Below are 26613 nucleotides of genomic sequence, written 5' to 3' on the forward strand. Positions count from 1 at the left end.
TATAAATTTTTATTTTGAGAATGTATTTTCTAGACAATAACATTGCCTTCAGAATTTCTCTAATTTTCCTAACAGCCAAATCGTGATGTAGGAAAAAAATAGATTAATGTTGCTCTTTGTGTTTTCAGTAAATAAAACCATTTAAAGTGAGCATTTTTCTCATCCTTTCCACAAATAAAAAATACTACCCCAATTGTTAACTCATAAAATAATAATAAGTGAATATGACAGTAACTTTTTATATATTATACTTAATGCCAAGTTTTAAAGACATCAATTCGAAGGACCTGAAAATTTCTATTTGAAAAAATTATGTGCTTGCAATAAATGGGAGTAAGAGGGAATTTGAAACTTAAGCTACAATATGGCTTAACAACTGAGAGGCAGAGGAATATCTAATATGATATGGTCAGGTATTACAAATAGTATGTTTCTTTCCAAAAGCATACAGGGAAGAACTCTTCTCCTTTGTTTAAATCAAAACACAATTTCTCTTATCTTTAGTTCTAAAACTTGTGATCATGACACAGTGCCACTGGACAGTTTATACTGACTTCAATGTGAAGTCAAAATGGGATAAAGTGTGGTTTAGGATTTCATATGGGAGATACATGTCCTCAAAATGAATGATACCAGTTAAAACCTCCAGAGTTAAAATTTCTACTTGGAAAATGCAAAGCCCTAAAATTGATGATTTAGGACAAATAGGACAATAGCTGCTTTGGAGAGAACACATTACTTGTGGCTGAGTGCCAGGGAGACTTCTCACTTCTCTGTCTTCCCACGTCATTGCCTGACGCTGGTCCTTCTCTAGCTACTGTAGACCATGTGACCTCAATGGTTAAATACAGTGTAGAGATGTGTGCAGAATCAAATTTGTGTTCCAATGAGTATTTGCATAAAATACATATAACATATTATTATAAACTGGAATTAAAAATTGCATTTGCAACACTGTGACCAGTCAAGCTACAATTTATTATCTGGTTTGCTTAAAAGTAATCTCCTCATTTATAAGACACACTGCAAAAAGGAATCCTGGATCAAGGATCCTTACAGCATTTACAGAAACACCACGCCAACCAACAATGTAGTAGCTAGGGCAACAGCATGGGAAAGATTGGCCATGGCAAGCTTTAATGGCTATGAATTAAAGTTAAAAAAAAAAAAATCATTGGGAACTTGAGAATACATTCCACTGGTTTATACCTGATTTCCCAGGAAGAACTGATAAAAAAAAAATGAAAAATGGAAGAAAGACACAATTAGTTCAATAGGAAACTTTCTATATGACTCTAGAACACACACACACACACATACACACACACACACAATCTTTCACACTCGGGGCTCCTGGATACAGTACCTAGTTTAGAAATGTGCAGGTACCCATGTGTTCAGACTTTAAACCAAATAGGCAGAAAATTTCCTATACAAGTTTTTTTGAAAAGCTTTGGGTTTCAAATTTAGGTTAGAAATTCAAATATGTAGATGAATCTTTTCCAATGTGGAAATATACAAATTAAAATTAAAAAAAATTTCATTTGTAAATAACAAACTGTATTAGGGAAACTCAGCACATTTCCTGTCTAGCTACTACATATAAGAGATATCCCAAAACAGAGAAAAAAAAGAGAGAGGAGTGACAAAGTCACATTAGTCTTCAAATAATTGTTCTGAAGAAGGTGGACTGAGCTTTTGAGACTTCGAATGAAAGGAAAAATAACTGTACAAGTGGAAAACATTGCCTCTTTTTTCACTTATCTAAAAATGAGTCAACATTTTTAACTTTATGGTTCTGGCTTGGAATAGCTTTGTTACTAGAAATATGAAAACTTACCTGTAGTCATAATAAAATATATTATAAGTCACACGAACCAACTTGAGTATGTGAGATGTGTTTTCCTCCTTAAAAGTAACGTACATGTCAAAGATATGTCCTAATTTACAAAATGCAGGCTATGTTTATAGAATGTAAAATGACAAAAGTTGGAATTTTATAGACCACTATATTGTGATGTGAGGTAAAAGTAATTAGCACTCCTGGAAAGCAATGCAGATCAAATTGCATACAAATTTCAATTTTTCTCCTTCAAGAGAACTAAACCGTTATTTTGCAGACTTACCCTGTATTTGTTATCTCCGATCTGTTCAACTTGAAATCGTTTTGCACATTTACACTTAGCTACTTGTCTTGTCACCTGCCAAAAAGAACAATGAAATGTCCACTTTAATGTTATTACACACTGCGGAATCCTTAAAACCTTGACAGGACAACTCAAAATGAAATAAATAAAATGGCTGCATGGGTTGTGCAGGATATCCTGGCAGCACAAGATGTTGTTGCAGGTGGCGGAAAGATAATGATACCTCATCCTCGATTTTGTCGGCGTCAGTGACAGGTTTATATGCGTCTTTATTCGGATGAAGGGCCGCTACAAACTCATAGTAGTCAATGTATCCATCGCCGTCTCGGTCAAAGATGTCTGCAACTGCGCTCATCTCCAGGCGGCTGGTTGGAAACTCTAAAATTTTCAGATAATAGTAAATAGCATTACTGAGGTATAACTGACAAATAAAATTGTAAGACAATCAAAAGTGTATATTGTGATGATTTGATACACGTACACACTGTGAAAGGATTCCTCCCATCAAGTTAGTTAACACATCCATCACCTCACATATTTATCTTTTTGTTTTGTTTTGTTTTTCTGAAAACTTAAGTTCTACTCAGAAAATTTCAATGACACAGTACAGTATTATCAACTATAGTCACCACATTATACTTTAGAACCTCAGACCTTACGGTGAAAGATTGTACTCTTGTACCAGACTCTCCCTATTTCCCCTCACCCCCACCCCCAGACCCTGGCAACCACTTTTCCACTCTGAGTTTAACTCTGTATTTAGATTCCACGTATGAATGATAATTAGGATACTCTCAGAATAAGCCATACTACATTCCCAATGAAAGTTTTTAAAAACCTAGCTATTTACAGTAACATTTGACAAAAAGATTTAAGCTTTAAAAAAAAAAAGGAAGAGGTATAACATGTTAATTCTGCCTCAAGACATTCTTGATTGTATTATTTTGATCTTAATGCTGCCAGTTAAATTATCAGGGTCATCAAATATATTAAAATCCTTTTAAGAAGCCGATTGACATCGAAACAAACAAAACCAGTGTATAGGACCTACATTTATCTTTAATGACTACACCAGGGTGAATCACTTGAAACTTCTATTTTTCTAGTTCAAAAACTGTTTCATATTAGTAAGTTTCATATGGCTCAACTACCACTTTACTTAAGGAATATATGGATTTTATACATACGAATATACACATTCATATGATTGTATTAAATTTCCTTTAAGAATTACTTCCAGTAACATCTTCCAGAGAAGGCATATCCATATGACTAAACTACCAATAAAGTGACAAATACCTTAAGAATTTTTAAAGAGTTCTAATTTCCTACTAATGACAATGATCAGAATGTCAATTAGAACAAAAAAAGGGAAGAGACTGACTTGCGTTTATTGATTTCCCATTATATGTCACGCCAAACAATCTAAGAATCAAATATTATTAACTTTATTATCCTAATGAGGACACAGCTGCAGTGGAACAAGGAATATACTAATTGTGGTTACACAATTACAAGTGTGCCTGAATCCAAACCCATGAATTTTACCAAGGGCACTTTTCACTGACGGCTGTGACTTCACAGCCAAGTTTAAAGGCGATGCTTTATTGGTAACACAAGTTTAAACGGTGCTTATTTTCTTTAAAAATTACATCATTTACAGTCACCCCTGTTGGGACTTACTTGAGGAAAGAATTCCATCAATAAATTCTTGTCGGGTTATTTTCCCATCCTGATCTTTATCAATTCTCCTGAAGAAGTCCATCACTCGAGATTTCTTATGATTCATCCATCTCATGTATTTTTTGCGCCAGATATCAAAATCAAAGTTAGCAAATTCCCTCAGCTGGAAAGGACAAAATGTATTTTGGTTAATTCAGTGCTCAAACTATATCTTACACTTTATGAATAAAGTTATTTTTAATATTTTAATATTTTTATCTTCTAGATAAAGCACCTATCTTTCCCACTTCAAACAAAGGTATGATCTTGCACAGAGAACTCAGAAACATTTTTCCTGTAATTTCACTAGTGTCACTGGCTTTTCTTTACAAATAAAAGTTCCTCAAAAAGTCAAACTGAAAAAAAAATTTTTTTTAAGTTTTTATTTATTTATTTTGAGAGAGAGATAAAGACAGAGACAGAGAGAACACAAGCTAGGGAGGGGCAGAGAGAGGGGGGGAGAGAGAGAGAGAGAGAGAGAGAGAGAGAGAGAGAGAGAGAGAATGAATCCCAAGCAGACTCTGTGCTGTCAGTGCAGAGCCCAATGTGGGGCTTGAACTCACGAATTGTGAGATCAAGACCTGGGCCAAGATCAAGAGCTGGATGCTCAACCAACTGAGCCCCCCAGGCACCCTCAAACTGAAAATTTCTGATCATGCCAATGTGATCATGTCCCAAAGTAATAACACCTCTAGAAAGTTCTCTGCCCACTGAGCACCAGGCCCAGCGTGGTAGCATTTACCTCTGTTCTCTCTCTGCTATTTGTCATTCTACCTCCTTTAGGCTTCTAAAAATTTCCCAGTTTCAGAATCTGAAACTCTAAATCTCAGATCACAGAATATAAATAATGAAAATATATGAACTATAAACGGTTACATTTTCCAGGTAATACCAAGAAAACATATGTCAAGCTTGATCTTTTCTTTTGAATTTTTTTAAAAATTTTATTTGAGAGAGAGAGAGAAAGAGAGAGAGCAAGCAGGAGAGGGGCAGAGGAAAGGGAGAGAGAGAATCCCAAGCAGGCTCTATGCCACCAGCACAGAGCCCAACATGGCGCTTGAACTCATGAACCATGAGATTATGACCTGAGCCAAAATCAAGAGTCGAATGCTCAACTGACTGAGCCACCCAGGCGCCCCAAGCTGGATCTGATTCCTTTTCTTACGGAGTCAGCTTCTGCTTATGTTTAAACATTATAGTTTGACCCTTGAACAACATGGGTTTGAATTGTGTGGATCCACTTACATGCAGGTTTTTTACAAAATAAAAAAAGACGTATTTTCTCTTCCTTGTGATTTTTTTCTTGTGATTTTCTCAATAACATTTCCCCTCTTCTAGCGTATTTGATTGTAATAACACAGTATATAACAAATATACAAAATTTGTGTTAATTGATTGTTATCAGTAAGGATTCTGGTCAACAGTAGGCTATTAAGCAGTTAAGTTTTGGGGGAGTCAAACGTTATACGTAGATTTTTGACTATGCGGTGTGTGGAAGGGTGTTGGTGCCTCTAATGCTCATGTTGTTCAAGGGTCAATTATAATTTTTTATTATACTGATTCCCTAAACCCATATCCCATATATCAGGGGTGCAGAATGTATGAGTTTTCTAACCTCTTCCAGTCTGTCCAAGGCATCATTAAGCTTCCTCCTTCTTTCCAGTGCGAGGAGCCAAACTTGCTGCCATTTGCTCACCAACAAGTTGACCCTGGGATTCTTGGTTTCGATTTGTGTCTGTGATCCAGAGGGATATAAGCTTGATGCTGGGAAGCGCTTTCCTGTTAAAATACAACTTTAGTTAGGAGGGCAGTTTCCAGGGTTCTGAAATATGTTAAGGCTGGGCCTTTATCGTTCCCAGCTAAGACTGAATCACCTTAATTATTTAGAAATATCCTATTTAGATGATGCATAATGTTCAAGTCCAAATCTGTTTTACTTACCAAGGATCTTTTGTATAAATTAGAGAAACATATCTTGACAAGGGCATTTAAATACTGGAATGATCTCTTATAAAATTATGTTTAAAAGCATTTTCCAGCTTAAAATCCATGCCATTTCAATGACAATGAATTACCTTGTGATCTTCTCTCTTGTTAAGGGATGATAAAAGAGATCTCCCAGGACAGTGAGACTTATCTTAGAATAAGCTACACAAACTCAGCTGCCCTTCTTAGAAAAAAAGGCTGAAAGGAGGGCAGGTGAGGGCAGGAGACACTGGCCATTCATTAGAGTCAGAGCAAGATACTTTACAAATTCCAATCAAATATCTAAGTGTGTGTAAAATCCCAGCGTTCATCCAAATCCATTTCCCGCTGAGATTGCATGTTTCCCGTGCATAGTCTCATACCCCAATTTCCTGCCTTACTAAAGTTTTCTCCCTCTTTTCTGGCTATTTTTCACAAGTTTTTATAATGTCACAGAACAATTGTCTCAATGCATTTTCCTCATCTACCTGATTAAATGTGGCCTAGAAAAACTACTGGCCTAAAGTCATACAGGAAGTGAGTGTCCAAGCTGGGAAATGCCCAGAGTTCCTAACTCCTATTGGAGTTATCAATAGCTAATATTTATTGAGCATTTAACTAACATGCCAAGAAGTATGCTAACCACCTCACACACATCAGCTCATTTAATTGTTACCAGAATCCAATGAAGTTATAATTATTCCCTCATACAGATGAGTAAATTGAGGCTCAGACGGAGTTTAAGTAACTTGTCTAAGGTTATATCTCCCTAGTTGGTAAGTCGTGAGAAGAGCCAAGGAGTCTGTCTCCAGAGTTCTTAATCACATTGTTACCTTGCCCCCTTGTGCAATACAGTAACTAAAAGATCTGAAACCATTTTTTTAATTAAGGCACTATTCAGAAATACATCAAATATACCACTATTCAGAGATAAATTCTGCTTATTTTAAATCTTCTCCAAACCAGCTATTAATTGTTTTAAGTGTCACTTTTGACACTCTTTTGTGGAGTCAAGGTAGTCTGAGAAGTAAATAGAACCTGAAGTCATATGAACATGGGCAAAATCTATTGGACTGCTGGTCACCAATGAATAGTTAGGTCATGAACTTTACCCAAGTCATGGTTATTTCTGTTATATTCCATCTTAGGGCTAGTTATATAATGAAAGCAAATGGAGATGATGATTTCTGTTCTTGTTGCAAATTTTTTCCAGTTTCTTCTAACTAATCTAAAAGATACCCTTCAAGCAAATAAATTTACACACAGAGACCTGGATATATTTTTCTTTATTTTTAAATAAGTTGCTACAATATTTGAGCCCACGTATTCTTTCAAGGAAACCTTTTATGATAGAGAGCTCACAGAATCACCAATTGTTCTAAAATTTCAAACGACAATTCAAAACTAACTTCCTTGCTTAACCATATTCATTTTAAAGAAATTAGGGGGCGCCTGTATGGCTCAGCAGGATGGGTGTCCAACTCTTGCTTTCAGCTCAGGTCATGATCCCAGGGTTGTGGGATCGAGCCCCATGTCAGGCTCTGTGTTGAGTGTGGATCCTGCTTAGGATACTTTCTCTCTCCCTCTGCCCCTCTCCCCTCCTCGCATTCTTTCTCTCTAAAAAGAAAAAATAATAAATAATAATAATTAAAGAACTTAGCCACTGCTTACTTCCTGCTCGTCCCTTATCCAGGACTGGAATATGGGACTGTAATGAGGCAGGATCAGCTGCCCTCCTCTTGTAGGTCTTGGTAACTTTATCCACATCAGGTTGTTTTCTGGTCATTTCCTCCATGAAGGTCTGAAATGTCAATGTCAATTAAATACAAGTATATCAGAGAAAACTATCTTTAGAAGTGAACTAAAAACAAAAGGATAAAAGGACCATGCTATTATTTCTGGAAAAAGGAATAAACATGTTGCATCTTTGGGGGAAAAAATGTAAGCCCACATAACAAAGCATTTACTCATATGTAAAGAATATAAAATGTGATACCTGTTAAGTAATTTCAGCATTGTAATAGTAATTTGTTTTAGTTTGAAGACCACACATAATCTGCCTGGGTATCAGCCCAAGCTCTTTCTGAAGAATCTTAAAGTGAGCATTTATCTGCAAAGCAACTAGTTAACTGGGTTGGTGCTTAGAACTTCTTTGTAGCACATTTCACTTACATATTTGAAATATTTAAGATGGCTCTGATGTACAGTGATGTAAAGCATCCACATTAAATGTGGATATATTTTAAATAGTCCTGTTAACATATATGCTATGCCAAGGCAGATAAAAGTTATTCAGGTTAAAGTTTCCATTTAACAGGTTTGACTATCTTGCCATTTCTTATCTCATCTCCTTAGGCTTACTGACTTACATATCCCAATATCTGGAATATGTGGCAAAGGCACAGATTGTGGTGAAAAGGGGTGAAAAAAAGAGGAGGGGGATAAAAGTGAAAAGTGGAGTAACACATTTCTGGAGTATCTGTCACATGGAAGAGCTCTCATCACAGAGAACATGGCGTGAGGCACTTCAGGGCCATTTCGGACATGGATGGCTCATACCTTCATTAAGATATAATAGCGATGTTAACTCTTAGCCAACTAAGCTTATCTTTAATAATGTATATTAAACAGACTAACAAGCAAACAAATAAGTCAGCGTTAATGTGACGCCCATCATTTCAAAGTTTAAAACAGATTAGGATAGAGCAGCAGCTTTTTTTTTTTTCTTAACAAGACGATGCATTCCCTTGTAGACAGGATATATTTGAAATACTGGCGTATTGGTGGACATCATGGGAGATGCTCAGCACCAGACAGTGGAATACACAAGCAGGGAGCAATAAAGAAGGGAGATCGCCGAAAGAGAGAACAGGATGGGACAGAGCTGAAAATAAAGGTAAGGAATTAGAAACCCAGGAGGAACGACTTGAGGACATGAAGGTAACAAGCACAAAGCAATCTTTTGAGCAGTACGGTGGTGAAATAAAGAACCAGGGGTTAGGATGAGATTTATTTTACCTGGTGCTCTGCAATGAGGGCTTTCACCTCTTCGATTTCCTGGGGGATGACTTCCTTGTCCTTATCACTCAACGTGGTTTCAGCCCATTGCAGCCAAGCCAGCAAAGCTTCCAACAATTCCTGTTTAGCAATGAGCCCAGCCAGAGCACTTGCTAATCTCTGTTGATGCTGCTTTGCCCAGGCCAACACCTGTTGGGGAAAAAAAAAATTTCCCTGAATTTCTTTCATCTTAATTATTTAATTGATATAAAAACCACAAAATTTAAATGTAAATTGGGATCATCCTGGGCTGGACTCATAATACTTCCAGTCTTTCTATATCCCATCCATGGTACCAAGAGCCAGCTTGCGGAGATGGATGTCATACACATCCCAGGTTTCCTCTTGTTTTCTAATTTAAGTTCAAATATGCACTTGCTGGGGGCGCCTGGGTGGGTCAGTCGGTTAAGTGTCCAACTTGGGCTGAGGTCATGATCTTGCGGTTCATGGGTTCGAGTCCTGCATCAGGCTCACTACTGTCAGCACAGAGACCACTATGGATCCTCAGGGCCCCCTCTCCAACTGCCCCTCCCCTGCTCGTGCTCTCTCTCTCCCAAAAAGAAACATTGGGGCACCTGGGTGGCTCAGTCGGGTGAGTGTCTGACTTTAGCTCAGGTCATGTTCTTGCAGTTCATGAGTTCGAGCCGCGCATTGGGCTCTGTGCTAATAAACAACTGAGAGCCTGGAGCCTACTTCAGATTCTGTGTCTCCCTCTCTCTCTCTCTCCCCCTCCCCTGCTCATGCTCTGCCTCTCTCTGTCTCTCAAAAATAAATAAATGTTAAAATAAATAAATAAACAAACAAACGTTAAAAAATTCAAACATGCATTCTCTGAAGGATCAGGTATGCTTATTCCATGTAGCACTGAGCAGAAATAAAAATAGCTAAAATCTTAAGATACAGAATTCAGTTCATGCATGCACTTCATTCCACAAGCATACGCTTATCTGAAATACAATTCAAGTGCTGGCTTATCCAACAGAGACAGTGTGTAAGTGGGACAGAAAGTAATACAGTGAACCAAATATTTGCCTTTCCATGTTGCAGGGGCATAGCTGCAAAACTATTTCAACTTTTAAAAATAAAAGTGGACTTCAGAGACAGGTAATGCACACTGGAAGGTATTTTAAAGAGCATTTTTCTTTGCAGAGGCCTCATGTTCCCACGGTCATAAATGTATCGCAGTTGCCCAAGTTTCCACACCCTCATTTTCAAAGCTGTTGCTGCTCTAATGATGACCTCAGACACACTGACCTCCTCAAACCTGGCCCGGATGATGGTTATCCAGTGCTTAATGGTGGTGATGGAGTCAGGATGGCACATGGCCAAAACAGCATCTCCCATGCTGGTAGCTTTATTCAGTGCGGCTCTTTTTTCTTCCAGTTTCTTCATGAATTCCTACAGCAGAAAGAAAGACTTCGATTAACTGTTGGCACTGGCTGAAAACAAAACTCCAGGGATGTGTATGTGACTGTCAGAGTTAAATAAAGAAGAACTTCAATTGGTTTATTCACAGCTGGAAGAAATTCACTAATTGGGGCATTAAGAGAGAAGGGACAAAAATGGGAAATGAAGTACTTTCTAACAAGTATTTCAAAGTTCGAGGATAGGGTGACATCTCCTGCTTTACAAAGTATGTTACACAAAAAATACATTCTTCTAGATCTGGATATATTATATTAATGGAGAACAGGACCAAGAGAGACAGTAATAGCACAGACAGAAATAATACTGATTGCAAAAAAATATGTTCTAACAAAGAAGACAAGAAGGTTGTATATTTAAAATAGCATGAACTGTGCCAGGAATTATAGGGATATGTACCAAAAAAGTGCCATGGAAGAGAGAAGGCTCAACGAGAAATGATAAATATTTGGGGTGAGGGGGCCCAAATGTCTAGCAGGAAGGAGTCAGGGAGAGGCTAGAGGTGCTGGGGCCTGATCACCAGACAGCCTGTGTGAGAAGAGTCCCTTTCAGAGGCTAGTAACAGCCATTCTCTGCCCTGGAGGGGTGAATAAACCTTAAAAGGCTTCGAGAAGCTTTTGAATCACCTTTTGGCAAATGTCTTACACATATACCTGTACTTTACACCATCTGAACTGTAATTCATAGATACATGGGTCACAGAACTCTGAAAGTGTGGTTACAAATGAGCACCTCTGCCTTAAAAAAGGTCACATGCTTCCAAAACCCCATAATGAATGTCAGGCATCTACTAGCACCCAATCCCTCAGGCTGACAAGGGGCTGCAGACACAGTTGACGATCAGTACTACTCATGCCATGTGATCAAGGTGATGATTTGAAAATGTGTTTCCTACAGTGTCTTGTTTTCCAGGTCTGTGAAGCTGTCACATAGCTCCTACTCTGGTATTTTGCTAAACTAACCTGTTCATATAGATATCTACTGGATATGAAGGTCCACAAGATCAGAAGACTGTGTCTTATTCAATTGTGAGTCTTTGTGACTGAATAAATGCTTTTTTTTCACTTTTATTTACACATTTTTCCTGCTGTGGCATCAAGGCTTGATTAACAATATACTCCATTAACATGACCTACTTTTTAAATACCATGACCTACTTTTAAAAGTATTTTAATTTTCCCCAATATAGATCCACTTAACTGGAAGGAAAACAAAAACTTTACTGGGAAAAAGGTAACAGGTCAGTAACAGGTTGACCTACTGGAAGAGGTCAACAACAGCTGTGCTCTTCCAAGGACAGGTGACCTGACCACGTACTTTTACATCACTCCTAACCTAGCAGAGCCAGAGTCCTGCCCAGAATGCTGTCGACTGGACTAGCAACTCCCTGCTTGCATTCTGTGCCCTTCCAACCCTGAGTGCTAAGTGGTTAGTGCTCACCTGGGAAAGCTTGCCAGTTTTACAGAGGGGACTATACCGAGAAGCCTCTAGTCCTGGAGCTAAGAATTTAAATACTCTGTTTTACTTTTATTTGGTTGGAGTGTGAAGGAAGCAGGAGATCAGAAAGAATGGATGATGCTACTGCAAATTATTATTACTAAGCACCACTTACTTTTATAAAATTACATGTAATTTTTCACTATTTAAAAATATTGGGGTGCCTGGGTGGCTCAACAGGTTAAGCATCCAACTCTATTTCAGCTCAGGTCATGATCTCATGGTTCATGAGTTAGAGCTCCATGCTGGCAGTGGGGAGCCTGCTTAGGACCTGCCCCTGCCCTGCTTGCTCTCAGTCTCTCACTAAAATAAATATATTAAATAAATAAATAAATAAATAAATAAATAAATAAATAAATAAAATATTTATAAAGATAATTTGTTGTAAAAAACAAACAAAAAACCCCACAACACTACCTCTGCTTTCAATACCTGCCTCCTGGTGTTTCTGGGGGTTCCTTGCTGCTGTGAGGGTGGAGATACCACCACGAGGCTCCTTTCTGTAAGGTGTCAGACATGCAGCCTGGGCTCCAAGAGGCTATTCTAAGACCAAAGTATGTTAGTGGAACTCGATGCTGGCTGATGGTCAGCCAAGATTAATGTAAGAGATTTTCAAAACATTGAATTGAATCAAAAATTCACAATAAATTTGCTGCAATTTTCCTACTCTTATATTCTGCTTCAAATTTAAATGGTTTATGTAGCATTTCATTCTTCCAGATAACGTTAGACAAGCTCGCATCACTTTTGTTAATGACAAGGCAAGATTTCATTGCTATAGGTTAGGCAATCCATCAGTGATCACTGTAAGCAGTCTCCACAAATGATGGAATCCATGTGACACCAGAACTCATGATGTATTTCCAACTTGACCATGAAAGATAAGCTTATTCTGTGGTGTTAAACAGAACTTTTAAATGGAAATGTTGACATCAATACTGCATTGAGTGTTAGCATTGCAAATTCCTAATTCTTTAAAGTCGAGGGTTAAAAAAACAAACAAACAAACAAAAAACATGTGTTAACATGTATCTGGACCACTCTCTTAAGGGTTTTGCTAGTTCTACGCACTGTTACAAAATACAGGATGACCTGAAAACTCAATGGCCAGATTTTTACTTTGGTTAACTGTTCAACAGTGCATCTACTTACAGAATTCATTTTTAATTTATAATTTATACTACAGGCTACTTCTCAAAAGAATTGAAGTGGATCTCAATTAAAACCAGAATTGACAGAGATTTAAAAATAAAATTTGAACAAGTTATTCAGTTACTTGTCTTACTTACAAAGGTCAAAATTATTAACTTACAATTCCAATGCATTATAAATAAATTTATAAATGCCAAACGCTCATTACGGAAGTTTCGTCTTTGAAATGCACATACAAGTGCAATGAAATCGGCCAGTTTTGGTCAGAAGCCAAATAACTCCCTAGAAAATTCCCTGATTTTAGAATAACCACCCTCTTCATAAAGAAACCATGAAAAGATAGCTATACATATGTAGGGGCATGGGAACATACCTATGTAAGCCAGGAGGACACAGGTAAATTCTCAACTGTACCAGTATCTTTAATTACTTCTCAGGGAGGGAAATATTCATGCATTTGATATTTATGATCCTGGGTCTACTTGATTTTCTCATTTAGTTTTACTTAGCATCTATATAACTCACTTTATGCTGATCAATGAGAGTCCGAAGAGCATCCTCATCATCTGGGAGAGCGCCATGGAAACGAAGGGTTTGCTCCGCCTCGGCCAGCCACTCCAGGAGGGCATGCACCACCGAGTGAAATTCCTCTGCCTAATAGTTCACACACACACACACACACACACACACACACACACACACACACACACCCCGCAAATAAGATCCCCAAATATGCTTGTTAGTATAGATTTCTCTTCTCAGTGAAAAAAAGTCTTAAACTGATTAATGATATGCATTATTCCCATTAAAAAGATAAAGATATATGGTGCTACTACATTTTACAAATGTAATACCTCTAATATATCACAGAGGCCTATATGAAGATTAATTCACCATTTGAACAATCTGATTTTAGATACAGGGCAGCCCATTGCACATTGAAGCTGAAAAATTAATAGAGCAGCACTTTTATGTAAAGATGAGGCAACTTCCTCTGTGAGTAATTTAAATTCTTGTCAGGAAGACCAAGGCAAGGATGTTCTAAGAATCTCCTTCTCATGACTGTCCCAGTTAAGAAAAGGGGGAACGGAACAGTTCCTCACAAGAGCAGTTCTCGCTGAGGCTTCGAAACCTTTCTCACTATGTCCAGATGTAATCTGCATGATATTTACCTGACGCAGGGCTGCTTCCAATCGGGTCTGCTTTGATATAGAAAGTGCACACACAGTCTCCCAGCGTGTGCTTAGTTCCTGCATCTGGACCTTGACCCAGGAGGAGTCGTCTCGGCTGCCCTCTATGAGCTCTCGTGCCGAGCGCTTCAGGGCCTGCACGCTGCTGGTCCTCTTCCCCAGTTCTTTCTGGAAAGCCTAAAAGACCATGTTTTTAGAAAAATTAATTTTTAATTATAAAATCAAGCCAGTAAAAGACACTGCTTGGAATATACGTACACATGACATCATGTACCAATCTCTAAGACCTACAGCTTAATGACACATACTTTTCACAGAATCTTTAGAAGCTGAGTCGTGGCACACTGCTCCCACCAGAGCACTGTTAAGAACACAGTCTTGTATAAATCTGTTCAATCTTGTAACATTCTCCTGACTGAACAAACCCGATTTTTTTTAATGACACATTGGATTTAAATATTGGCAGCTATTCTTTATTTCAGTTTACACAAAAGAATCAAATTCTTTTTTTTTTCTACGATTCTTTAGTATGGCATCCCAGCTCCTCTCAAATCATTACTCTAAGTGCCTAAATGTGCTGGCTACCTCATTACTCTTAGTTAATAAACATATCTAACAGACTAACAAATAACTAAGCAGTCCTGGGCTGTCACATGGGGGTTTTGGAGGTAATGGCAGGGAATTGTACAGGGACTTGCCATGCAGTCTTCTTCTCTGTAGCATGGCTTCAACTTTCACAGTATCCTGAGAGCTAACCTAGAATGGCAAACTTTAGAGGCTTAAATCTTTGTCATTTTGGAAGAAAAGCTTCCCCCCACCCCTTGCCTAATTTTGATGAACTCTGAGGTGCCAGGAGTTGAACTGGCTTCCTTTGACCACAGACGTAATCCAAGAAATGAGCCCAGGGTACTTCATTTCTGATCCAAAATTCTGTATATGCAGCTAGATCTTTCAAGTAACTAATGTTATGTATAGAATAAAGTTAACTTATTTTTCTAAAAAATGGTCACAAATGAGTATCACTAATCACATTTTATAATTTTGGCTATATCCATGAGTTTCTATTCTGACAATCAAATCATTCATAAAAAGGAGTCCATCTAAAACAAACCAAACATAGTGTGATGAATTCTTTGCTTGATTTCACTCTGATAGTGTTCAATGAGATGTGCCTGCAGATAAATAGACAGACACACAGAGACACACATCCATACACAGGCATAGGAAATACAGTGTCTATACAATCTGTTTGTGATAGGACTAGTCCAATAGTTCTGAGAAGACTTTCCAATGTACTTTGTATACTTAAGCCTGAGCCTTCCAATTGCATTACTAATGCTGAATGATTAACTCATTCTTGATGACCTTTAATATATAAAAAAACCTGGCAAGTGCCAAAGGGAGTAAATGTTTAGACAGTGAGTTTATACAAATGGCATTTATGTAAAAAGTAACATTACACTATTCATTACTCATTGAATGAATGCCAGGGCATAAAAAAGTTTATATTAATCATGCAGAAAACATTTGTTTCAATACAGGCAAGTAACAAAACTTAAATTTTTTTATTTCTGTAGGCCTGATCCCTGTCCTTCATTTATTCTTTGATTTTTTGATAATATTCAAATGTAACACTCTTTTATAGATATAATGAGATAACAGAACCAGAAGAGGGGAAATAAATATGCTGAAAGGACCAACCATTTAAAAAGGAATAGGTAAGATCAAAACAGGATAGCTAGGGAAATATAAAGAAAACATTTTAAAAGGAAATGAATTTCCTGAACTCAAAAATAACGAAGAGAAAGAAACACAACACGGATTCACATACAGTGCTGTATGATACCTGCATATAAAGTCTACTCTGATACCACCACTCCACGTTAGTACTGTGCCTGCGAGGTTGTTTTCAAGGTTCTTTAGGTTGTAATACAACGTTTTACCATAATATAGGACCTTATACTCCGTATCAGCTGGATATCTTGTACATTCCTTTTTACCGGCACAAAAATTTTGAATACCCTTCAGGAGGTTGCAAGAAACCACTTTTCTGAAGTAATAATCAAGTCCCTCACAGCGTATACTGATATCTCATCAATTGCTGCAGTTAAAGGGGCAAGTTTAAAACAGTTTTTAAAAACAAAAAAGCAGCCTGTCTTGACCCCCAGAGATCATGTTACAAATCCATACACTTATGCAATGACCAAGTTCCGGGTAAATGAATGAAGAATTTTAAATTATATTCCATAATTCTTTCCATGAATAATGAAAGACTGTAAAACATTCTTGGAACATGAAGCACCAGAGAATAAAATCATTTTCTAAGTTCTAAAAGGGTTTAGATTTGGAAGTTGAAAAAAGAAAAAAAAAGTATCTCACTGATAAAGTACCTTTTCTGACTCACTTTTAAAGTTGGCTTCCTGATTCTGCTCGTAGGTACACATATATCATTATTAAAGACTGGTATGTAGTATGATATGCAGTCTCTAGTTTTTAAAAGGCTGAGTTAAGGGGTTACATTTTCTTCTATACTCATGATAATCAAATGAGATAAATAAAATGTCCCAGATAATGATACCTTGTGATTATCGATCAGATTCATCACTAAATCAATGTCTCCATGGACAGGCTGGTCTTCTGCCAGCTGGGGTTCAACTCTATACAGCCAATCAATGAGGGCCTGCAAGGCATCGGTGAATTGTCCAGAAAATAACAGGGCTTCCTCCAGTTTGTTTTGTCTGAGGAAGAATGTGGAAAAATCAATGTGAGCAACAAAAAAGCCACCTTACATATCTGAAAATCTAAAATCCATTTATGAAGGTTGAGAGTACTCAAAGAAAAAATAATATATTGGTACTCACTGCTGTTTCTTTGCTTTCCTTAGAAAATAACAAAACTTTTCTCAAATTTTCTTTTTTATTCCTTAAATACATAGCATGTGTTCTCAGAAAATTCCCTCATCATCACCTCTAGAAATCAATAGCCCTTTGGTTTCTTCATAAAAATATATGCCTTAAAATTTTTTAATATATTGTTTCAATGTTTATTTATTTATTTTGAGAGAGAACATGCATGAATGGAGAGGGGCAGAGAAAGAGGGAGAGAAAGAATCCCAAGCAGGCTCCATGCTGCCAGCACAGAGCCCAATGCAGGGCTTGAACGCACAAACCATGAGATCATGACCTGAGCCAAAATCGAGAGTCAGATGTTGAACCGACTAAGCTTTCTAGGCAACCCTAAATTTTTTTTTTATATTTTAAATTATCATACAGTAAGCTTAACTTTTCTGGGTGTACAGTTCTATGAATTTTAACACATGTATAGACTCATGTAACTATCATCATGATCAAGAAACTGAACATTTTCATCATCCCTCAATCTGCCAAATGTTGTCTATAGTCCTAGCCTGCCCCATCTTCATCCCCTTGTATTCACGTATCTCTCTGCCACGAAGTCATTTATATGACTTAGTAAAAAAGCAGATAACCTTTTGATATTGAAGGTTTTAAATATTTTTTTAATGTTTATTTATTTATTTTGAGAAAGAAGGAGAGCACGAGTAGGCAGGGGAGAAAGAGAATCCCAAACAGGCTCTATGCTGTCAATGCAGAGCTGGACCAGAGGCTCGATCTAGTGAACCATGAGATCATGACCTGAGCTGAAATCAAGAGTCAGGCACTTAACCGACTGAGTCACCCAGGTGTCCCAGGTTTTAAAGCTTTTTAAAACCCACCCCCCAAATTTCTATATTCCTTCCATATATTCTTTAGAATATATTTTAATTTCCTTTTCTAATATAATTTTATTATTAGAATATAATATTCCATTCAATCTTGATACTGACAAAAGTAATTAGACTATGGATCTATGAAATATTTGAAAACATTTCTAAGATATTTGAATTCTTCTACTACTACATATTTCAACTGGTTCAAGTGTAATCAGAAAGAAGACTGGGAAGGAGTAGATGGAAGTTGGAAGCGAACACTGGGGTCAGATTGGTAGGACCTTGCACGACACATAAAGGAGCCTGTGTTTTGGCTCACACTCAAGGTATAATAAGTTCCTAAAAGGTATGAGGAAGGGAAATGATAAGATCAAACTTATTTTTTAAAGAGACCACCCCAGTAGTTACATGGAAGTTAGCTTATGGAAAACAACAGCAAGTCAGCTATCAGATAATATGCTTAGAGAATGATACCACTTTTGAGTGAACTGAGGAGTTAAAAATAAGTAAAAATGAACAACAAAGCCTTCTCCGTGCAGATACTGTGTAAGTGGGGCATTAAAGAGAAGAAACAACTTCTTAAAGGAGGTATTTAGGTTCCTAGAAAGTTCCCACAAAGCATCACTACTGTATGTTTGAAAGAAGCCTACAAGGTAACCAAACTGCCTTAAAGAACATTTTACCTTTCCACAGATTTTCCACAGATGGTATCCCATTTGTCTCTGAGTTCACTCAGCATGTCATCCAGTTTCAGGTTGTCATCAGCCAGGGAGGTTTTCTCCTTCAGAGAACGTCCCGTTCTGTTGGTGGTGTCATAGACAGAATGCTTGGCTCCGAGTGATTTCTGAAACTCCTATATATTTAATAGGAAAACAATGTGCATTTCTACTTAGGACTACTAAATAGGTAACAGACATCACAAAAGGCATCCCTAATAAAAGGAATCTAAACAGAGGAAGACATCAGCAAACAGGTAAGATGGTGTAGTGCTGTTGTCTACACAGGAACACACCAGGGTGGAAAAGAATCCTTACATTTTCAAACTGAAGAACTTATTTTTCCCAGAAGCCTACTATTATGAAGAAAGTGATTTCAAAGCACAACAAATCTTGAATCTTTCATAGCTATAAACCACAAATAGTATACTAGTTATAATAAAATGGAATTGCTAATCTGCTATTGAGAAACCCATGATTTTGGAGAGGAAAAAGTAGTTAACACTCAATGAGTAACTAAATAAAGGTCTATGTGGACACAGAGTGACTCATAATGTGTAAATTTACTACAGGTTTTATTTTTTGTTTGTGGGTTTGTGGGTTTTTGGGTTTTTTGTTTTGTTTTGTTTTGTTTTGTTTTGGTCAACTAGATCTGCTGTCACACATTTTGGATGTTTACAATGATGATACGTATAATTTCATCTGTGAGCCAGGGTGAGGGGCAAATAAGACCCACATCTCAAGATTCCTATGTTCCGACCTACTGCCCCTTCAATTCACACCCCTTGGCAAGCCTATACCCCTCCTCCCCACCACTATGATGCCCTACGAACGTCTCTCAAGTTCTACAGATTACTTTTCCAGTATCAAATAGCTATATTGCTAATGTGACATCTATACTTTCCTATTTTTTACATTGTTAATCTGCATGTTTGTGTATGAAAATTTCTATGTGTGGGAAAGATGGATTATATAATCTGTCTACACAACTCAATTAAAAGCTTTTCTAAAGTAGGGACACTGTCTTTGCAGGCCTCTCTCATTATCATCTTACATTTTGTGTTTGTAAGTGTGTAATAGCAAGAATGAGACCACTGCTATTGCATATACAATCTCAGAGATGGGAAGGAAGGAAGGTCAACTTAATGGGCATCTTACAAGCTCATAATATATTATGGAAACACTAACACAGTGATTCTAACTCCTGGTAGCACATTAGAATTACCTTAGAGAGTAAAATGCTATGCAAATGTATAATTTTCTAAAATAATCTTGGTTATCATTACCTAATGCATTTTTATTGCCTTTAAAACCCAGACACTTTAGGTGTCTTAATATGACTAAGATATTTACTTGGTCTTATAATAGGAGGCCACTACACCTGGGATTTTTTTGTTTTTAGCAATAAACACTATTACAATACCACACTATTTCTAAAGTTTGCTTTCTGTAATTATTATTTTTTCTTGTTATTCTAAATAGAATATTAGGGGGCGCCTGGGTGGCTCAGTCGGTTGAGCGTCCGACTTCGCTCAGGTCACGATCTCACGGTCCGTGAGTTCGAGCCCCACATCAGGCTCTGTGCTGACAGCTCAGAGCCTGGAGCCTGCTTCAGATTCTGTGTCTCCCTCTCTCTCTGGCCCTCCCCCCATTCATGCTCTGTCTCTCTCTGTCTCAAAATAAATAAATGTTAAAAAAAATTAAAAAAAAATAGAATATTAGTTTTAGAATCATGGCATTGACAAATTTTCCTCAAAAGAACAGATACATAAAAAAATGTTACAGCTGAATACAGGATAGATGAACACTCTTTAAAGACAGAAAAATAGCCAAAAGAGGAAAGAAAAGACTTATTTTAAAATTGGCTTCATGTGCCTTGTACCCTTATCTCAGACAAATGCTGACTTTGGTAACAAGTCACACCAGGAACAAGAGAGGATCTAGAAGGGTTCCTCACGTATTCTTATTTCTAGGATTCTCCAACTTAAACACACAATATACTTTCCTAAGACTCCATGACATGATATCTATGTTCAAGTTCAAACAGGCAGTGTATTTTGAGAAGGAGGCTCTCGTTTCTCCATCAGGGGAAGGAAGGAAGGTGCTGCTCCCCCTCACTGTGCTCTCAGTACTGAACATGGTGGCAGCTCACAGGTAGAGGGTGCCAGCAGAATGAGCCACTCACACGCCCTCAGCTAGTCAAAGAACAGCTTCTTTCTGTCATCCTAGGATCGTGACCTCCCGAGGTGACTTAACAACCAGCATGGAAGCTATCAATCGGTATGAATATGATGGCTAGAATTTTCTGATGATGATAAACCTTAAATCACCCCATTTTTTTCCAGCTTTCAAAAAATTACCATGTGTCAAGCAATAATAGATGATAGATAGATAGATAGATAGATGCTTAAAACTTTATAGTTTTTGCAGGAACCACTCTCCTTTTACCTACTGCACTCACCCTGAAGGCTGATGATCACTTTATAACCAGAATGACAGACCCAAATTCAAAAGAGTTGAGAAAGATGGGGGGGGGATGTTCTTTGAATGCAATGTAGTAGGAATATAAAAGGCAGAAAATATAAAATAATATGTTTCTGCATCTTCTAGTCTACATAAGGAAGCCACTGACTCTATGTCTTTGAGGGTAAGGATAGAATTTCATATACCACATATACATAACAAAACACCAGTTTGTGCAGAGGCAACCAATTTTCCCCACATAACTGTTTGAAAGAATCTATCTGGCAAAATTTATATTACTTTTTGCTATAAAATTATCTTCTGCATAGCATTTGGCCTATGAAAGAAATTACAAGACAAGACAGATAAGTGAAAAATTGAGACACCAACACTTGACCCCCTCTCAATCTTTTAAGTTCTAGATTGTAGAACACTGCCAGCTTTAATTTTGTATATTTTTTGTTAACAGTAATCCTAGAATGATGGTGGGATGGTCAGCAGAGAATAAAGATACTATTGCTACTTGACCAATGTGATGGGCAGCTGGTTTTAAATTTAACAGAGGTCCACAGAGGACACCTTTTTTTTTTTCTAGTGATGAATAAATACACAACCAAGTAAGGATTTAAAAGGTGATCTTGAGGGGCGCCTGGGTGGCGCAGTCGGTTAAGCGTCCGACTTCAGCCAGGTCACGATCTTGCGGTCCGTGAGTTCGAGCCCCGCGTCAGGCTCTGGGCTGATGGCTCAGAGCCTGGAGCCTGTTTCTGATTCTGTGTCTCCCTCTCTCTCTGCCCTTCCCCTGTTCATCCTCTGTCTCTCTCTGTCCCAAAAATAAATAAACTTTGAAAAAAAAATTAAAAAAAAAAAAAAAAAAAGGTGATCTTGAGATACAGAATGACATATATGCTATTCCTAATTATAGACCCACCTTATGCTGTGCAAGCTGTGTTTTTATCTTGTCTGGATCATTGGCAATTTCCAGTTCAGAATCCAAAGACTTCTCTGACTCCTCTAGCCACTCCATAAGTTTACTCCAAGCTTCATGGAACTGTAAAAGAAATACACATCTCAATCCAGAGAATTTCCTGGTATGCTCCCTATATTTTTAAAATAGAAATTAATAGGGGCGCCTGCGTGGCTCAGTCAGTTGGGCGGCTACTACAGCTCAGGTCATGATCTCGCGGTCTGTGAGTTCGAGCCCTGCGTCGGGCTCTGTGCTGACAGCTCAGAGCCTGGAGTCTGCTTCAGATTCTGTGTCTCCCTCTCTCTGCCCCTTCCCTGCTTGCTCTCTCTCTGTCTCTCTCTCTCTCTCTCTCAAAAATAATAAACATTAAAAAAATAAAATAAACAAAATAGGAATTAGTATTAATAAAAATGTTTAAAATACTTAATTCAAATTTCCCCTAAAAAAGAAGAAAGTAGTAGCTTTATTGGATTCGCCATGTCTTACTAACTCTTGGCTTCTGTGGTCAGGCCCCCACAGTCACTTTGTTGTAACTCATTGACACATACAAACTTTAACAAAAATAGAAATGAGCCTAGAAACAGGGAAAACCAGGGAGAATTTCCCTCCCTTTCCTTCTGCTTAGCAATTAACGTAAACTCTCAAGAGAATTTGATTTGCCCACTGCTGTCACCGACAGATCTAGGTTTACTTCTAAGGTGTTTAATTCCCATGTTAAAGAACAGGAACAAAAAGGGAAAGACAAAGGATAAAGTTAATAAGCTCGCCTTAAAAAGTAAAAGAATAACAACAATAGAAGTCCATAACATTCCTATTTAATACAAAAGGCATTCAGTATCTTTACTGCTACTACCAAAATCCTCAACTTAACGCCTGGGCCTCACTTACTGGTTTTATATGTAAGAGCACCCAGAGCACTTGAATTCTAACAAAATAGAATTCTCTTTGGCCTCCATGATTTTGCAATATTCTGGTGCTATGTATACTTGGCTTCAGCCACAGTCTCTTTTCTGTTTATCACAGAGAACTAGCGGGTACTATTTTTGGATCCCAAATTGTGAAATTGGTTATAAATTATTTCTCATAATAAACTTCAGTGAACGGATACATAACAAAAACAGAAGTAATCAAAATAAAATCTGCTTTATATCAAAGCACACTAATAAAGAAATAACAAGAAGACATTTAACAATCAGCACAATAAGAGCACGGGATCACAAAGCTGGCAGCGCCCGCTGAGATCACCTCATCACAAACCTGCTCTCCTGACCCCTCCTTCCCACAACTCCAATCAATTTAAATACAAAAATAAAGAGGCCAGAAGAGGCATATAAACCGCCAAAGTCAGAGAACTATGATCAACATCTGAGCCCCAAACTAAGAAAGTAGGATAGTAAGAAATAAAGAAATAGTCACAGTGTTTGGTGGTCTTACCACAATTAATATAGGCTATAACAGATGGTAAGTTTAATGATACAAACACACAGGTTCTAAGACTGGTCCTGCTTTAAAAACTATTTTTAAGCCACATAAATACAAGAAATGCCATACTTTTGTACCTAAAAGCAGTAGAAAATTCTTACAGATTAAGCCAAATGAGAAAATAAAATTGACAACATGGAGAAAGGAGAAAGACTTCTATAAATTAGATGTTCATAACTCAAGAAATGCCCATACTACCGAGGACACTGCTCGGTGCAGAGAAGAATGTCAGGCTTATCATTAATACTGTCTCATAAAAACAAGAAGAGACCGATTCTATTCCACAGTTTCACTGATAACATTGAACACATCATGCATCCCACTCAAAAAAAGAAATAATACGGCATGTAATCCTACAACAATGCAATTTGTCATTTCTAAGCTTTTAACAAATGTATGCTGAGAGCATTAATCACAGAAACATTTGACTCCCAGACATCTTTTACATCACCCAACTGAGCCTGGATCCCCAGAAGAATGGAGTCCAATACCAATTACAGAAACACGGAACTGAATGGGGCAAAAGACTCATTATAAAATTCAGCATCAACGTCACACAGAGTTTCTAGTAAAATTCAAAGATAGTTGCCAAACAAGGTGGGCACATCTCTCTCCCAGAGTACAGAGACACATAATTCTACTTCTTTTTTGTGTTTAGCCTAAGAATGGCATATTAATAGTAGGTGAAGAGAGGGGAGTTCCTTGTGAGACCCGTGAGATTCTCTAGATGAAAAGAAAAAGGAAAAAAGAAGCCTTAAAAGGTTCAAACAATTCATTTAAAAGCAGGGTGGACAGCAATAGCACTGCCAGGAATTTACCCAAGGGATACAGGAGTACTGATGCGTAGGGGCACTTGTACCCCAATGTTTATAGCAGCACTCTCAACAATAGCCAAATTATGGAAAAAGCCTAAATGTCCATCAACTGATGAATGGATAAAGAAATTGTGGTTTATATACACAATGGAGTACTACGTGGCAATGAGAAAGAATGAAATATGGCCCTTTGTAGCAACGTGGATGGCACTGGAGAGTGTGATGCTAAGTGAAATAAGCCATACAGAGAAGGACAGATACCATATGGTTTCACTCTTATGTGGATCCTGAGAAACTTAACAGAAACCCATGGGGGAGGGGAAGGAAAAAAAAAAAAAAGAGGTTAGAGTGGAAGAGAGCCAAAGCATAAGAGACTCTTAAAAACTGAGAACAAACTGAGGGTTGATGGGGGGTGGGAGGGAGGGGAGGGTGGGTGATGGGTATTGAGGAGGGCACTTTTTGGGATGAGCACTGGGTGTTGTATGGAAACCAATTTTACAATAAACTTCATATATTGAAAAAAATAAAAAATAAAAAAATAAAAGCAGGGTGGAACTGTATCAAAATACCAGAGAAGAAATGAGAGCTTGTCAACAAGCGTAAAGATTCAGAAAGGTGAGGAGTACCGAGCAGCTTAGACACAGAATCAGCCCTTTCAAGGAGCTGTCTGGAGGGCCGGTGTCTGCCTCTCAGCCCTCAGAGTTTGTGGACAAAGTCTGGCTTAGGACTAAACACAAGGTAGCAATATACTAAAGTCTGATGACTTACTCCAGCTATGAGAGTGGAGATTGCAAGCACAAAGGAAAAAAACAAACAAACCCAGTAACAAAAAACTTGAGCCTCTTTTTGGATCTTAGTAACAGTGGGTCTATGAAGCCAAGCTATAATCAGTCTTTTCAAGATTAGTCCCCAGGACCAGAAGGTGCTAGGGCAAAACATGATGTTCTCATTGAAACTTAGGCCCTTTTCGGATATAAACACCTTGGCCCTGTGCCATGATTGTTACAACCAATACAGCCTATGATAAAAGTACTTGAATGTCATCATATATATTTCAATACCTAGAACTGATTTATTGACTAGTTTAGAAAGGTTTACCTGCTTGGCTCTTTTCCTTGCATCATCCAAAGATCTCCCTCTTTCTACTAACCGCTGAACCACTTTTTCCCACCGACTTTGTACACTGATCAGTAGATTCTTAATTAGGACAACGTCTTGTTTCTGACTGAAATACTTCAGGTGGGTCCCAGTTTTGTCCAGCTCTATTATCTGCTCACGGTGAGAATTTACTTCATTGGCGAAGACCTTTCCCAAAAAGAAGGGTGGAATTAGAAACACATGAAAAACTGTTCTGTTTTATAAGTGCTTCTGGTATATCATAAGCTGAAACCATTTTAAAGGACAAAATAAAGTTTCTAAACTACCAAATTCATACTTCTGACATGAAAACAGTCTGTGGTCTAAAAAGGTCTGAAATAAGAATACTATCCATTTGAGTTACATCATACCTTGTGTTCATCGATTTGAAACAAGACTGTGTCCAAGATAAGACTTGGCCGAGAAGCTACATTTAGGGTCTGTTCAGCCTGGGTTAGCCAGTTGATGAAGTCTTGGAGGGAATTATGGAACTCCATTGCCAAGTTGAGGGCCTCTTCCAGTTTAGTCTGCAAAGGCAGATCATTTAGTATTTGATGATAGTTAAGTGTCTTCCCCCCAGTTTAACCACTCTCTGGCAGATTTCCTTCCCATCCACCCTTTCTTTATACCTAATCTGTATTTCTGTATTACCTAAACAGTTTATGAGTGTAATGGGCCTTCACTAAAATAATGGCAAACCAAACCCCTTTTAGTAGAGTGAGAAGATCTCCCTGCAGGTAAAAATAATCTGATATACACTAAAATTGTGATTTGAGGTCAATGAACCACAGAATGCAATTACTAAACAGATGTCTTTTGTATCTTTATATAAAAAGAAAACTTGACATTCACATGATTAATCTGGGGGGGTCAAACTGATGTGAAATATATATACATTATGGTCTGTCAGTGAGGGAATACAATCTAGTATTCCTTGCCTATCATTATTCTTGTAGCATTAAACAGTGATATTTTTAATCCCTTTTCATGGACTTTTGTCATGGAAGTGCTTATTATATACACAATCATCTCACTCTCTTGACCTCCCTCTTTCCCTTCCCACTATATACATAAGTAAGTGTGATTAGAATTATTTAACAATCCAGAATTCGAGTGGTTCACAAATTTAAAAATACACCTAGAAACACGTGATC

At 37.7% G+C, this 26613-nt stretch overlaps 1 protein-coding gene across 25 annotated transcripts in view; it reads right to left on the minus strand.

The window, feature by feature from the left end:
* Nucleotides 1-26613, minus strand: part of DST (dystonin) — a 372684-nt gene that overhangs the window by 10012 nt on the left and 336059 nt on the right. For 21 of the 25 annotated variants that reach the window (XM_047859452.1, XM_047859447.1, XM_047859446.1 and 18 more), the window contains 15 exons: nucleotides 25831-25986; nucleotides 25421-25627; nucleotides 21990-22109; nucleotides 18566-18735; nucleotides 16734-16893; nucleotides 14138-14332; nucleotides 13491-13619; nucleotides 10146-10289; nucleotides 8853-9041; nucleotides 7506-7635; nucleotides 5485-5648; nucleotides 3831-3993; nucleotides 2371-2525; nucleotides 2127-2201; nucleotides 1210-1227 (listed from right to left, as the gene is read on the minus strand). In XM_047859452.1, the coding sequence (XP_047715408.1) occupies nucleotides 1210-1227; nucleotides 2127-2201; nucleotides 2371-2525; nucleotides 3831-3993; nucleotides 5485-5648; nucleotides 7506-7635; nucleotides 8853-9041; nucleotides 10146-10289; nucleotides 13491-13619; nucleotides 14138-14332; nucleotides 16734-16893; nucleotides 18566-18735; nucleotides 21990-22109; nucleotides 25421-25627; nucleotides 25831-25986 (2175 nt within the window). The remainder of the gene's footprint in view (nucleotides 1-1209; nucleotides 1228-2126; nucleotides 2202-2370; nucleotides 2526-3830; nucleotides 3994-5484; nucleotides 5649-7505; nucleotides 7636-8852; nucleotides 9042-10145; nucleotides 10290-13490; nucleotides 13620-14137; nucleotides 14333-16733; nucleotides 16894-18565; nucleotides 18736-21989; nucleotides 22110-25420; nucleotides 25628-25830; nucleotides 25987-26613) is intronic. The other 4 variants (XM_047859460.1, XM_047859456.1, XM_047859434.1 and 1 more) reach the window with 1 other exon arrangement.

This window comes from Prionailurus viverrinus, chromosome B2, assembly GCF_022837055.1.
Source record: "Prionailurus viverrinus isolate Anna chromosome B2, UM_Priviv_1.0, whole genome shotgun sequence".
Classification (NCBI taxonomy): Eukaryota; Metazoa; Chordata; class Mammalia; order Carnivora; family Felidae; genus Prionailurus; species Prionailurus viverrinus.